The sequence below is a fragment of the Setaria italica genome, chromosome V (genome assembly GCF_000263155.2).
Source record: "Setaria italica strain Yugu1 chromosome V, Setaria_italica_v2.0, whole genome shotgun sequence".
Taxonomy (NCBI): domain Eukaryota; kingdom Viridiplantae; phylum Streptophyta; class Magnoliopsida; order Poales; family Poaceae; genus Setaria; species Setaria italica.
The window spans coordinates 327,026-341,777 of NC_028454.1; the positions used below are offsets into that span (position 1 = coordinate 327,026).

Consider the following 14,752-nt stretch of genomic DNA (forward strand, 5'->3'; position numbering starts at 1 on the left):
GATGAAGTGCGCTTTATGGCTTTATTAACATTTAACGCCCCTCCCCCCGCCTTTCTCGTTTCTCAACTCTCTCCAGCTCCTAAATTTGCATGCAGGCGCCTATACTATCTGCAAATTTGTTAGGGCCTTCCTATACTACTAGTAGCCATGTACAGTATGCGTATAAGATTCTCCATTCAAAACCAAGCGGCTCAATCCTCCTACACAAATTCTATTAGCAAGAATAAAAAAAGCACAAATGGCAAAAAGCTTAGGTCTAGAGATTTATATTTTTATTAAAAAAAATCTCCTTATGCAATAATTTCATCCTCATTGAACTTGTATGAAAATCAAATTAATCGTGAATAGAGGATTCAGGGGGTCATATATATTTACTCTATCTTTCTTTCCAAATCATGTTACATTTGAAAATAACAAACTTTCTTCTTTGTGGCATAAATTACAGAAAATGATATCCATCTCATCTTGTATTGAAATTTTGAAACAAAAACACAGATTTCTTTTTTCCTTTTTATTGACATTAACCAAAAAACTAAAATGTTCTTGTGATTTTGAATGCCTCTCTAGTTTCCACCCACCCAAAGCATCTGTGACTTTAAAATTCTATATGGATAAGGAATAGTGACCCTTGACTCTTATCAACAAAAGTGTATGGTTTAAATCCAATTTCAAAGAAAAATTTTTACTCCCAACCCCTGGATTGCACCATGAGACACTACTCACTAGATAAAATCCAGAGACAGAAAGAGGATGACAGAATAATATCACAACTGTGTCAAATGTAAAGGTTGAGATTAAGCATTACATAATCTCCTAGACATTTTTCTTAAAGGGGTATAGATTTTGCAAACCTTATTTCCGAGTGGCCATGTGGATAAAGTGAACATTGTATATATGCAAAAGCATTGTTAACGTATACGAGGTCGGACATACGTTTTCATCGTCCTAAACATTCTTACGTAGGCGACACTGGTTACTTGCAACATTTCCGAGCGGTGTGTTCTTCGTTAAAAGTTCAAACGTGAACACATGGTTTGTGTCCACGTGAGATCGCCGTAATTTTAGGCCCTAGCTGACGGCCCTTTTTTAAAAAATTTGGTTTGTTTTTCTTGGAACATCTTCACAACGATGAATTGCATGTTCATGTAGCTAGCTATAGTTAGTATTACGTTTGCACCGCTGTGGACTGTGATGTTTGGTTCCGGCCCGTTGGAGAGTATTAGATGGATCTGCGCGCAGTGGGAGAGGCACACGTGGCTCCTGTGGTGTGGGGGGGCGGAATGGGGCCATGCATGCATTATTGTTATTGCATTGCATTACATACATGTAGCTAGTGTAGATGGGATCCGCGCGCGCACAGTAGGTGAGTTAGAGCAGTCAAGTGCATGCGTACGAGACGAGATGATGAGCACAGAGACTCTCCGGTCCTGCTACCTGCTGATCAAGAGCTGCAGGAGCTTGGCTCGATCCCTGGCGCGCACGTGCGGTGCAGCATGCATCATGTCGGCCGGCATGGTTGACGACGACCTTGCTGAGCAATCGATCGATCATCGTCTCGCCATGGCGATGGAGAGATTTGCTTTGCAGCTGCAGAGCTAGCCCCTGTGCCGTCGTCATGCTCTCATATGCATGGGCCCTCGCCCGTGCGCGTGGTCGGGTTGGTGGTTGAGGACGCACCACCCAGCAGAGCTATACACATTTCCGGCCTCCAGTAGTCAAAGCACGCAGCAACGGCAGCTCCGATTCTGATGACGATACATGTGTACTGTTGCCGCATGTGCGCTGTGCCCTCCACTCCTCCGACCACACACAGCCAACATCATTTATTTTCTAGCTCCTCGCTCTACCCACTGTCATGTCGATCCTACATATTGTGAATTGCTAATATGTAAAATTGGAGCGATGAGATAAATTGATTAGCAGTAATGCAGCACATCCCAATAATCTTTGCCTTCCTTTTTTCATTAAGCTATATATGACCCTCCAACAAGAGGCCCAATCTTGAAATGCCTTGCTAATTTGCATTCTTCTGGAAGCAACAGATAGTCATATAGTATTGCGTTCCAGCATGCATGTATGAGGTTGCTGTCCCATACACTTTCTACAACATTTACATATATAGGCTCCCCTCTACATTTGCCCCAGCACCTAGCCACCTACATCGATCGATCTACCATAGCCTCTAATCAACTTGACCAATGGTGGTCATGTGTGGCTACAATGACCACTAATCATCGATGATGGCCAAAATCTATCGCCCCCTACACACGCACGCACGCGCACAAGCTTAGCTTCTCTTTCCACCACAGCTATTCCTCCTCACACTGTCCATGTAACTTAACACATCAACAACTTCTTTCAAGGACTGTATGTAACTACGTACTCATCTGGACAAGTACTTGTCCAAATGCATAGTTGCCAATACCTTATATTTTACGACAGAAATACTCCATCCGTTCCAAATTGTTGGTTATTTTGACTTTTCCAGGTGCATAGATATTATTATGTATCTAGATATAGTATATGTCTACATGCATAATAATATTTATGAACCTACAAAAGTCAAAACGAAATGGAGGGGTACTATCTAACTGGTCTATCATTAATCCCACTGTCATTATTACCATTTTTTTCTCCATGGACGAATCACGTACGCGTATATTTCCATGGGAGTCTTACTTAAAATATCAATGTAGGCCGAACCTCTTTCGGTTATTTTATTCATAGGACCAAAAGTAGAGTATATCTTAGCTCTCAGACATGACATGGCACCAAAACTACAGTAGCCCTAAGGCCATAGTAGCACAACCGAGGCTCAATAGCATGTCCCTTAAGAGAGAAAAAAAGCCAAACTGCGCGGGTGAATTTGCAAAATACGCCCACTTTTGGCCTAGGAAACGCACTTGCCGTTTTTTCCCTTTTGAGAGCGTGAAAAGCGTAACCATGCATTTCAGTTACTTGATCGCATCCATAGGTCAGTTGAACGACGGCTACAAAGTCTTGGAAATCAGCTCCCCTTTTTGCTGGAATCGAGTTATCATTTTCTGGAAAAGGAGTGGCCGCATGTACAAACACCTACGCAAGTACTGTACTACATCTCTCATCGCTTCCTCACGCCATTTTGGTGCTGCGTGCCTGCACACTCCACCACCATGCATACATGCAACCCTTGTGATGACAAAGAAAAAACTCTTTTATTTATTTTTATACATGAATGAATTTTAGTATTTCACTGTCCCGAACAATTAATACACGCTTATTTTCCATTATATATGTGCTTTGCTTCGATGTTTAAATCTCTGCTGCTACTATACGTACCAAGCAACTACTTATACTCTAAGATGGAATTTAGCTTTTGAGAAAGCGTGTTAGCACTAAATCAATACTATAATAAACAATGCGATCCTGTGATCGTCGATGGGCATATAGAAGTTAAAGCTAGTTTTCTTCAGCAAAGATTCCCAGCAAACCGAACTGCAGGAATCTGGAATCTCCGTTCGGCAGGCACACCTTTATCTGCTACTCTCACCGTCTGAAAAGAACACGGCAAAATGAGTCATCATCACTACCAGTTCCTTCGCATTGCCACATAATAATTATTGCCCAGTTACGATTCTGTAATAAGATAGAATTCACTTTTGGGTTTTCCGAGTTTAATTGCTCACACGTACGCACAGGATCAAAATCCGATCAACATCCCGATCGTAATCTCAATATTGCAATGATAGCTGTCATCTATATAACAACAAGAACACAATCATCCGTAGCCTCCTCGTACTTTAGTCAATTAATTAAATTGTGACCTTTTTCTACTTGCGATATCTTGCTTTTTTTTATGTTGTATAATCAGTCGTCGGGTGGGGAATATTCGTAGCGATTAAGAGTCCTTGCATTGCATCCATCCATGGTTTGCAAGCCTGTAAAAGTGCCCTGCCTACGAAGTAGAAGGTGTTTAATTACTTGTTTAATGTTTTGGAATCAATCATATTAGTTAGCCTTTTGATTTGCATGGGTTAGTGTTAGAGCTGTAGTGCTAGGGTTGTGCATGCTAACTTTACTTAGCTTACTTCTTTAATTTTTTTTAACAACCGCATAAGATAGTGCGAGTTCCTATTGATATAGCAGAAAAATACAAGACTACGGCCCTGGGAGCCTATAGGCAGGAAAAGAAAATGAAAACAAAAAATAATCTAGTCCTGCCTGGTTGGATTAGGATGTCAACGCGCTCAAAACCACCAAAACTCGACCGGTTCGATTGGGATGTCAACGCGGCCGCACCACTCCACTCAACAATGATAGTAGAACTGAAGCCAGGCCGCGGCACCCACCAACATTCTCACACTCATTTAGTCGCCGAAACCTTCAGACATGACCCTGCGTCGATAGGGAATCGAGAGAAGCAGACCCTTCTTCTTTAATTAACCCTTGCCATCTCTCTCCCTATCTACATGCATGGCTACAGCTATAGGAGTCTAGGGTGTGGGGTATATATGGATGATCGATTTGTTTGTGCCGTTGGCTGCAAATAAAGTGCGAAGTTTAAAATATGTTACCGGGCGCACGCCTCCATGTGGGAGCCATAAACGTAACAACCTAGCCGATGCTGACTGGCTAGCTTCAACCGCACAACACACGATTACGATTCATTGGCCATTCTACAATTTTATACTATGTTAATTATGCTCCCTATTTATCAGCTCGTTCGATCACGCAAAATCTAAAGCTCATCATCAGTGATGTTACTGTTTGCTGTGCCATGTGATTCCTTTTTTTCCCATCTGATTAAAGTGATTTTATAACCCATTTGATTAGCAGTGTACTTTAGGAAACTGATGATCCTGTTATTTTGATCAGAGTTGTCTGTGCTGAGGTTATTATCTAGAGGCATCGACTTGCCCAACTTAGCAGCATACTATATGAATATGATATACATGGAATGAAGATTTGGTTGGTGAGTGGTCTCTGAATGAAGAGGACAATAAGGAATTATAAGCTCATCAGACTGCACGCTTCTATTTCTATATAGTACTCTAAGTTCATCGTGGAATAATGGAAGCTGTGTCCTGCCTGCTTAGCAAATTCAATTCAGTTAGGCTCAGACGGCACACGGACAGAGAAAGCGAGATAGAGAGGCAATCATAGGCTAATTAATCTCTCTTCTTTGAGGTCTGATCGCACCAAAAAAAAATCCAGTTTGTTGTGTTGCTAACTCAGCTTGCCACCGATCTGGTGCAAAATGCGAGTGTTTCTGGCCCAATGCAAATGAAATGAGCTGACAAGATAGCATCACGCGTAGTATGGGTGATGGGAAGCCCATCCATGTCTCACTCGCCTCCATCCGTCACGAGTGACAACACACAACGACCTGCTTCCCGTTCATGGTTACAAGTTCTGCACATTTATCCTGCTGCAGCTCCTAAAATCTTCACAAACTTAACAGCAGGCAACAGAGCTATAGGGGACGTTTGGTTCCTTTGCTTATTTTTAGTACATATCACGTCGAATATTTAGATACTAATTAGGAGTATTAAATGTAGACTATTTACAAAACCCATTACACAGATGGAGGCTAAACGGCGAGATGAATCTATTAAGTCTAATTAATCCATCATTAGCAAATGTTTACTATAGCAACACATTGTCAAATCATGAACTGATTAGGCTTAATAGATTCGTCTCGTCGTTTACCCTCCACTTATGTAATGGATTTTGTAAATAGTCTATTTTTAATACTCTTAATTAGTATCTAAACATTCAATGTGACAGGTGCTAAAAATAAGCAAAAGTAACCAAACAGGACCATAGTCTACAGCGGATGAAGTTTACTTCAAGCTCTTAACTGCAAAATTGGCATTATAGGCTACTGAGCCTTTTAATATTACCAGCTAGTACTAACTAGGACACCAACACCATCAATGCAAGGAATATGGAGATCAGCACTTGTTGAGTTGGAAACCAAACCAAACGGCAGCTTCGGGCCAAGTAACGGTATCCAACAACCCTACTTGCTTTGGCCTCAAGGGAAGGCAACTCAACTCAACTTAGTGGTCAATATAATCACTACTAGTATCTTATTACTCTCATGCAGCTTCAACTTACACCTGCCCATTCCAAAACTTGCTATCTAAATGCGTGGTCAAATATAGAGATCGTATTTTGAAATTTCTCCAACATTTTTTGCTGAAAATTCCGTCGCAAGTAGAATTGTTTGGTTTCCTAGTATATTTCAGTAGAATTTTCGTCACTGACCGACTTACCATAAACCACAAGAGCCGGATGTGTTGCTGGATATTATAAAAGTAGGGTTGTCTCTCTGAAGCTGAAAATTATGAAACATTTTTTTGCGGGGAAGACGAGGTTTTGAGCTTGAAGACGACGAATGCAGGATTTATTTCAGCTCTACACTGCAAAAGAAAAAAAAAAGACAGGTATTAAACAACAGAGCAAATGAAAGTGAGCTAACATTCTTAGGAAGTGTCTGTCCGATCCGAGATGCCCAAAGGGAGGGAGGATCTTTGTCCCTCACATGGAGAGTATCACGAGGAATATACTAAAAACTGAAGACATTTGCGTGGAATTTGCATCACCATGAGGTGTGCCTACCCCAATCATACGGTAGGCAAACCACGAGACAGAGAGCAGCCAATTCAAGGTCTACAGGCAGCAGCGCATTAGGGACTCCTGCTTGGCCGCTATTGGCTCCCAAATCTGAATGGATGTTTAAATATGCTGTTAATCCGGGCATTAAGATTTAAGAAACACGCCCACTTGAGCATTAAGAAACCTCCATGACAATAATGTGGAGATTATATGGGTGTCATGCTGTTGGATTTGTCGTTTGCAGGGGGATTACATTGCAGGCTTTCCTTTCCTGCCTGCCTTGTATTTGGCAATGTCTTGGTCCCCCCCATGCTTTGTTTAATCAGAATGCCTTTTGTTTATTTATAGCCACCATAATAGTTGTTCAGGTCCATGTACTATGCTCATTATATTGACCCATTTGCATTACTAATCCTTAGTAGCCCAGATGGATGGATTGGTTCATCAGTTACCTGAAACATCAATGTATCAGCATCTGGGGAACAAAATTGACCTACTAACTGTGTTCCATAACAAGACAAAACCCAGAAAAAAATCATTTGTAAGAAACAAGGATCATTAGCCTCTGAGCTCATTGTTTACAGGTAGGTGACATTGCTCTATCTCACAGTGGCATAGGACTACCCAAAGTGGTATAAAAGGATTTCACTGTCTGCCTGAATAGATCATGGTGAAAAGTAACGTTTCAGTAACATTCAGCAACTTATGTGTCCAAGGAAGCCTATTCAGATGAAAGACTAGTTTAGTCAGTTGTTTGGCATCTATACATGAGTTGGATTGACTTGAAGCCTTGGCATTTGGCAGGGAAGATGTCAGTGTTATCTACTTTTCTAAGCTTTGGGGCCAAGCGTAATCTATGCAGGCAGCCTACTGGCTTTCAAATTACCAGTGAATAGACAGAACAAAATTAACTATGGAGCCTATGCTATGTGTGAGGAACGGAAAGCTCCTGTAGGATAGGCAAGCAACGAATATGCCATGCAACTTGTTCTACCTATTAATTTTGACCGGATTTCTTTGCTACGAAAATCATGCTCCATCCACTCTGCACCGCGATTAAAGACATCCCCATCGATCCGCCGGTGAATTTTCCATGATGCTTCTCCTCTCCTAATCTGTTGCTATATCTTAGGCTGCTGCATATCTCATATAGTTATGATAGCAAAGATCACATTCTTGATTCAAAGCAGCAAGCACTTACTCCCAACTGTCAATAAACTAGTTAGTAATCCTGCTCGACAGAATAACATGGCGAGTGTTCATACTATCGATTGACCGATTCTCGCATCCAATGAGCTCTGATGTGTGATCGATTCTTCCTTCTTAGGTGATGTGTTGTACTCCTACATGTGAGCATTAAGCAAAGTGTTGTGCATGGTACAAGAGAGATAATTATATATATGAGCTAGAGGCTAGTGGAGGGGACTTGAAAGTGCATGTAAAGAGGGCCGGGAAAGCAAAGCATGAAGGAGCAAGCTTGGGTTAGGCTCTAATCTATGGAGATGGAGGGCAGCAGGCATTTGCATCTCTGACCACTAAAGGATGGCTTCAGGCCTTTGATGTGGATCCACTTGTCGACGCGCGGTGGGATCGTTCATCATATATATTTCATTGCAGAATGGCATTTTTGCGCGCCAGAATAAAGCGAAAGACGCCTTTTCCCTGCGCCTTCAGCTCTGTTTCTGCTAATATATTTTATGTTTCATTGATTCCTCCTAATGCTTGTGGGTTTTATTTTTCAGCTCAAGTTTATCGTCAGTAGACCCCTCAGGCCTGAGCAGTGGATGCTGATAAGCATGGACATGGAGAGGGAAGAGCCCATTGGCTGCAACTGCGACGCAAAACGATTCTAAATGGCCATCTTTTATGTTAAACTGCCAAGAACCTTCTGAATGTTGGAACCAGCAGTGCCTGCACATAGACACAATGTACTTGGTCCCCAACTCCTAACCTATCTGCACCCTAGGGGCTTATGAAATGCTTCATTCAACTGGGGACCGTTACAAGCAATGCAACCGACTTCTGTCGACAGCCCTGTCATCGCAATGGTGACCGTAACGGGCTAACGGCACAGGAGGAACCATGCATCTTGCTGAATTCAATTCAAATATTTAAATTCTATAGAAATTGAAGGTTCTCTCTATGAAATTTAGTAGTATGTTCCCAGCATCGCTCTAGTTCCAGTGGCTCACTTGGCCGGTCTTATCGCCGGCAAATTGGCACTGTTCCAGCATGTGGGTGAACACGAGTGCAGATAGCAAGTAAAGCTTGTATGATGGAGGAGGATAGGATCTGGATCGAAGCCTGGAATTGAAATGGGCCAGCAGCATGTGCATTCAATCTAGCGTAGCGTTAGGTGAGACAACTGACCTGATCTTGACAAAACCAATTCTTTTAAATTTCTCTGAATTTGACTTGATTTGATCGATGCGGCCGCTCACTCTCCTCGTCAAGAGGGCTGGCACGACTTCTTTTTCGCACCGTGCCGTGTCAAGCCTGTTTTGGACGTCTGAAATGACCTCCAAATTGACCAGGTGTAAAGCAAGCACTAGCTTTCAATGTCTGCAGTTCTGGCAAGGATAACTGATATATCCATGCATGCCCTGCCATCAGACTCTGGCAGATTTAAAATGCAGACGCAAATAAAATGGTTGAACCGATAAGGATACCGTCAGGTGATTCATGGGCAGGTTTGCTCTTCGAGACTCACTTCCATGTCACAAGATGGAACTCGCAACTCAGGAGAACAAGATGACTGAGCTGATGCAGACTTTCAGTTCGATGGCGCTCTTTGAGTACTGCATCACAGAAGGCACAAAAAGGCACTGAGAAAGAGAAAGTATGAGTACAGACAGACAGTTTTTTATTCTGAAAGAAACCTACAGAGTTTCAGCATATGCATACGGCCTTCATTACACAGTTCTTGAAAATAAGCATCCCAGAAGACTGCCACAAAGTTCCCAGGTGATGATGAAAGCAATTAAACATGACCATAACGCTTGCAGCGATGGAGAATAGAGACAAAGAACAGCAAGTCTGACAAAGGTTATGACAGTAAAAGATTCACATGTACCAGAGTCTGCCCTGGTCAAAATGCAGGGGAAACAGGACCAATGGGGCAAAATCTCAACATTTGCTTCGTATATAAAATTGAACCAAAAAATTGCACTACAGGGTTTACAGATCACCTTAACCAAACCAACAAATTCAAACATATCAAGTCTAGCAAGACTGTTGGCCTTCACTTTTAAACATGATTCATACAATAAGGACGCAACAACATGCGGGGGGGCCGAAGTGCCTTTCCATGCAAATATTGGCAGCTTGCAACCACGCTATGGTATCACCCACTTTAACATCGGAGAAACAACTGCACTCCAGATTTCTTGCTTAAAATTAGAGCTGCAGCCTACAGCAAGAAAAAAGGAACAAAGATCAGAAAATTCAGTATAGTAGTTCGAAATTTCAGCTTTACACAGTGTCCTTTCTTGCAGAACTTAGATGTCCTATTCTGAACTGTTCAAGACCCTTCATAACGATATTGTCAAATGAGGAATTGATTATCTCCGCAAAAGTCAAGAATGATGGCATCAGTAATGAGGTGGTTTAATATAGTTTAATCGCAGAAGTGGTAACTCTGGTGTATTTCCAATTTTCCTAGATGGAAGACTCAATGACATGGAACTAAAGACCATAATGCTGTAACACAAGGGAATACATCAATAAAAACAAGGAGCTATGCAGCGGAGGGGTCAAAATTTTGAATCCAGAAAAGCATCAGTATGAAAGACTACAGACAAATGTGGAACTTGGAGGTAAACGATCTAAGACCAAAACAAAAAAAAAAAGGATCAATGCAATTACAAACTGTTCTTTGTGCAACAGCCTCAATAACAAGTACAGACTCCTTATCAACAATCAGATATAACGAACCTGATTTGAACATCTGGTCTATTAGTTTATGATGTTTATTACATACCAGTTTATATAAGAGAAATAACATCTCTCAGTTTTCATTTATGTCATTTAGTTGGTTGATAGTCTCGAATTTCGTATCACATTCTTTACTCTTTAGTGAACGTGCATATATAGACATGATGCAGCCATGCCATCAACCAGATCCAGGGGAGATAGGCTCAACTCGCCATGCCACCATACACATTGGCAAAACTGGAAACTCTAATTAGAGTAGTGAAGCCAGTGAACCCAACAAATAAGCTACAGCTTTGCCTTTTCTTTTAAGTATCATACCTCCCAACTCTAAATTGCCACAATGAAAAGAAAAGGTTACCCATCTTTACTTGACCATATCATACATGCGATGCATGGACCAGGAAAAAGTACATATTTAGCAGGTAAAAAAGCATCACTTCATATGTGTATGATTTTCCCAGAAACTGTTTTTATGAGTAATCTGCAATCTTTTTAATCAATTCATAATATCCAAAAATGAATCTACAAGTGATAATACTCTTGCGTTTAATATGTATGTAATCTCAACAAACTACAAAGCAGAGAAAAAAAGGCTGCTCGTTTGGAGCCCAGGAATACATTCAGTTTCATTTTCGCTGGAACTAAAAAAAAACGAACCTTTGTGTTTTGCAACTTTGAATGCTCGAAAGAAACACCCATGTTAATACCAGACATGCTAACCAAAAAAGGTTCCGAAGAATAAAATAGATTCATGAATAATGATGATAAAAAATTGCATTGAAGATTAATACAGTCCAGAACAGATCACCACATGTATCGGTGCTTCTTCACTGGGACTGATCTGATCAGGCATGCTATCATCTGGGGAATGATTTTTTGTTTCTAGGATTATCCAGTCGAGTTTAGGATAACTAAAAGAACAAGTGCTACAGCATTGCTATTGTAGTGTTGTTTTGGATTTTTTTTTCCCAAATTAAGTTGTACTGTACCATCGAATGTGTTGACCCATTTCGTTGACACAGAAATCAGTCCCCCAAAACTTATATCCATATCACCATGTGCATGTACAGGGGACTAATTTAATAACAAAAAAATGAGTCAACAGAGCAAAATCTTAGTTCTCAATCTTGCCGGTATTTTCATCCCTGAGAAAACTGCCAATATAAATTCTATTATTCCCTCCACATCCTCAACGAACCAATATTACGCAGCAAGTATATATGTGGCTAATTTTGACCTCACCAGTTAACTCCTCTACTGAATTAAGATTGGCACTAAACTCCACACTTCCCTTCTTATGGAGTTATGGTTGCCCCTTCCCCTTTAGTTTGATGCTCTACAACTCACACCAGTTATGGAGCTATGCAAGCTTAACCTGAAGTTGTGCTTCTAGGTTGGGTTGTCACTGTGCAGGTTGCGTTATACTAGATCTTGGGTAAAAAACATGCCTTGGGTTATTGTTGTGCCAATTGTTTGGGGGCAGGAATCAATGAATCATCAGCCTAGCACATACAATCCTACTGCAGCTTTACCATTCAAATGTTGAGTGAACCAGCAACTAGTGCACTTGAACCGTATCACATTCAGCTGCTGTTCGTCATGTCCAGCGACTTCAAGGATAAAGCCATTTGCCATCAGGAGAAGAAACCTTGGCCAAGTGCCCAACTGTACTACACACAAGTTGCAGTAAAAGAGCAAAAAAAAAAAGGTTCATTATCACAATTCCATATGGATAGTAGATGCAAAGACAAGCCAACTCCTGCTCAAGACATGATCATTTGTGCTGGAGGTGGGAACACAGCCAGCAGGTAGACAACCTCCGCCTCCCTGGATCCTCACCGAGGATTGACCATAGCCATCATGGCCTGGGCATGATTCAAGCAGAGCCATATTTGCCAAGATCGTGATACAGATTGTAGGATCATAAAGGTTGCATAATGTGGATCCGAATTCGTTCAAAGGATTGGTATAAAAATAACGTTGCTCCTATATACCACCCTCCCTAGTTTGATGAACGAGGGTCACTACGTACTAAGAGAACGCATGGATCCCGAGTCTCCAACAGTGCGAGTAACTGAATGGCAGCGATTAGCACCAAGGATCACAAGACACGCTAAATGAAGGTAAAGGTGGCATTTTTTGTGGTTTTTCTGTCGGTCTGAATCCTCGAATCATGAAATCGCGGCACTAGAAGAAAGTCCACGGGAAGAGCAATCAAAAGAAATGCAGTTCATTTGATTGATTACCTTGGAAATTTGTGTAGCTATTTACCGGCCAATGCAGCTGAATCCCCTGCAGACCGCGAGCCATGCGGCGAAGAGGACGGCGAGGAGGACGAGATCCACGAGGATGACCATCCAGAGCTGGCGCCTCCAGGCCCAGGCGGCGGCGCCTCCCCGGTGGTCCCGCTTGGGCGTCCTCCGCGCGGCGAGCTCAGCGTCCCTCCTGGCCGCCTCCTCGGCCTCGGCCTCTGCGGCGGCGACGTCGTGCTCCTCGCGCGCGAGCGCGGCCTCGTCGTCGGGCGGGAGCGGGAGGCGCATCGCGAGGCGCGGCATCTCGTCCCGCATCCTGTCCTCGGGGAGGCATCGCAGGTGGCGGAGGAAGAGCAGGAGCTGCGCGGCCGGGAGGTGCGGCGCCCGCGAGACGGCGGCGAGCGCGAGCGGGGGTGCGAGGAGCAGCGCGTGCGCGCGGCCGGCGGCGGAGTGGGTGAGGTGGCGGTGGTGCGGCGGCGCGGCGGCGAGGAGGGCTGCGGCGAGCGGGGGGAGGTCGTCGGCGTCGGTGGGGAGCTCGGCGACGAGGTGGGTGTCGCGGAAGACGCAGGCGTAGAGCAGCGGGTGCGAGGCCGGGAGCATCCGAGGCAAGCCCCAAGGCGGGGCGGGGGCGGGGGCGGCGGAGAGGGAGATCCGAGTTGGGTGTTGGCGGCGAGGCGATGCCGACGTGGTGGGGGCGGGCGGCGCTGCGCTGCGATGCCGATGCGCTGGAGGAAGGGGAAGAATTGCGATTGCCTGGCCGGGTCTGTCTGCAGCCTGCTTGTGTGTGTCTGTCCGTCTGTGGTCTTCTTCCTTCCTTCCCCTGGCCTGGATGAAGGCAGACAGACTGGACTTGTTTCATTCCAGATTTCAGTTTCTTTCTCTCAGAACCAAAAAAAAAAGAACTTTCTTTTTTCTTTTCTTTTCCTTCTTTTATGTAATTCATCACCATTTTTCTCCTTTTTGGATTGGATATCCACTCTAAAAGAACTGGTGATCATCTTGGCACTGTAGTAGTAGTAGCAGTAGTAGACAGACCAGGTGTCTGCAAGGTCGTGTGAGGTCTGATCATTTTCTTTTTCCTCAGAAAGGGCCGATTATGATTTCGATATTTGCTTTTGCTTTTGTAATATTCAGTCATATATCGTCACTACATGGAATCTATTCCATTTGTAACAATTATAATGTCGAAATTTGTGTGAGATACTATACGTATGAATGTGGTATGAATAAGATGCGATCGGAATAATACCGTTGAGCTGAGAATTGAGATCTCGCAGCATTGTTCATTCGCTACCTCGTCCTGAAGATGATTATTATTTATGCTTGGATTGGAGGCTCCTGCTCCTCTGTATAAGTAGTGGTCCATATGCATACGTTGGATGCATGTCGGCCTGGCCCGGCCGTATGTAAAATGAATCCAACCCAAATGCAATACAGGCGGTTTTCAAGTTGCATCCATGTGCAGATGACTGCTTGCTTGCTCATTGTCAATCTGTCATTGCCCTGCCAAGGATTGACTTCTCTTAATTTTTCAAATGAATCCCGGCAAAACACCATCTCAGACTAATGGAGTTTAAAAGTAATATATAATTAACATGGCGAGAGAGATGTGTGAGGAGGAGTGATGCTGATGATGCCCCTACTACCTGGCTGGACACCTGAGCAGCCCAAAGCTCTCTCCTCTCCTCTCCTCTCCTCTGCACAGTATTGTATTGGATTGTCAGCGCTCAACCGGCCAGGCCAACCACATGAGAAAATGAGAAAACAAGTCCTTTGCTGGCAGCAAGATCACCACTCATTCAAAGTTTCCAGACTAAAATCATAAGCTGAAAAATCCATGAAGTCATAGGCAATGAGGCTCATGTACTACTCACTCTGTATTATTCCCTCTTTGAACTAGCACTGTACAACACACAAGGTTTTACACTCGGATCGATCGGATCGATCTTACTTTACATCGCATTGAC

The 14,752-nt window shown here is 43.2% G+C and overlaps 1 protein-coding gene across 1 annotated transcript; it reads right to left on the reverse strand.

Moving 5' to 3' along the window:
* Nucleotides 1–9,629: 9,629 nt before the first annotated feature.
* LOC101752710 lies at nt 9,630–13,614 on the reverse strand. Its single transcript, XM_004967307.3, has 2 exons — nt 12,780–13,614; nt 9,630–10,009 (listed from the first exon to the last, which is right to left on the reverse strand). Exon 1 carries the CDS (start codon nt 13,383–13,385, stop codon nt 12,801–12,803), a length of 585 nt encoding a protein of 194 aa, XP_004967364.1. The 5' UTR covers nt 13,386–13,614; the 3' UTR covers nt 9,630–10,009; nt 12,780–12,800.
* Between the last annotated feature and the right edge of the window lie 1,138 nt (nt 13,615–14,752).

Excerpts from the sequence above, each read along its gene's own strand:
- LOC101752710 (XM_004967307.3), bottom strand. The coding sequence starts at position 13,385 with ATGCTCCCGGCCTCGCACCCGCTGCTCTACGCCTGCGTCTTCCGCGAC.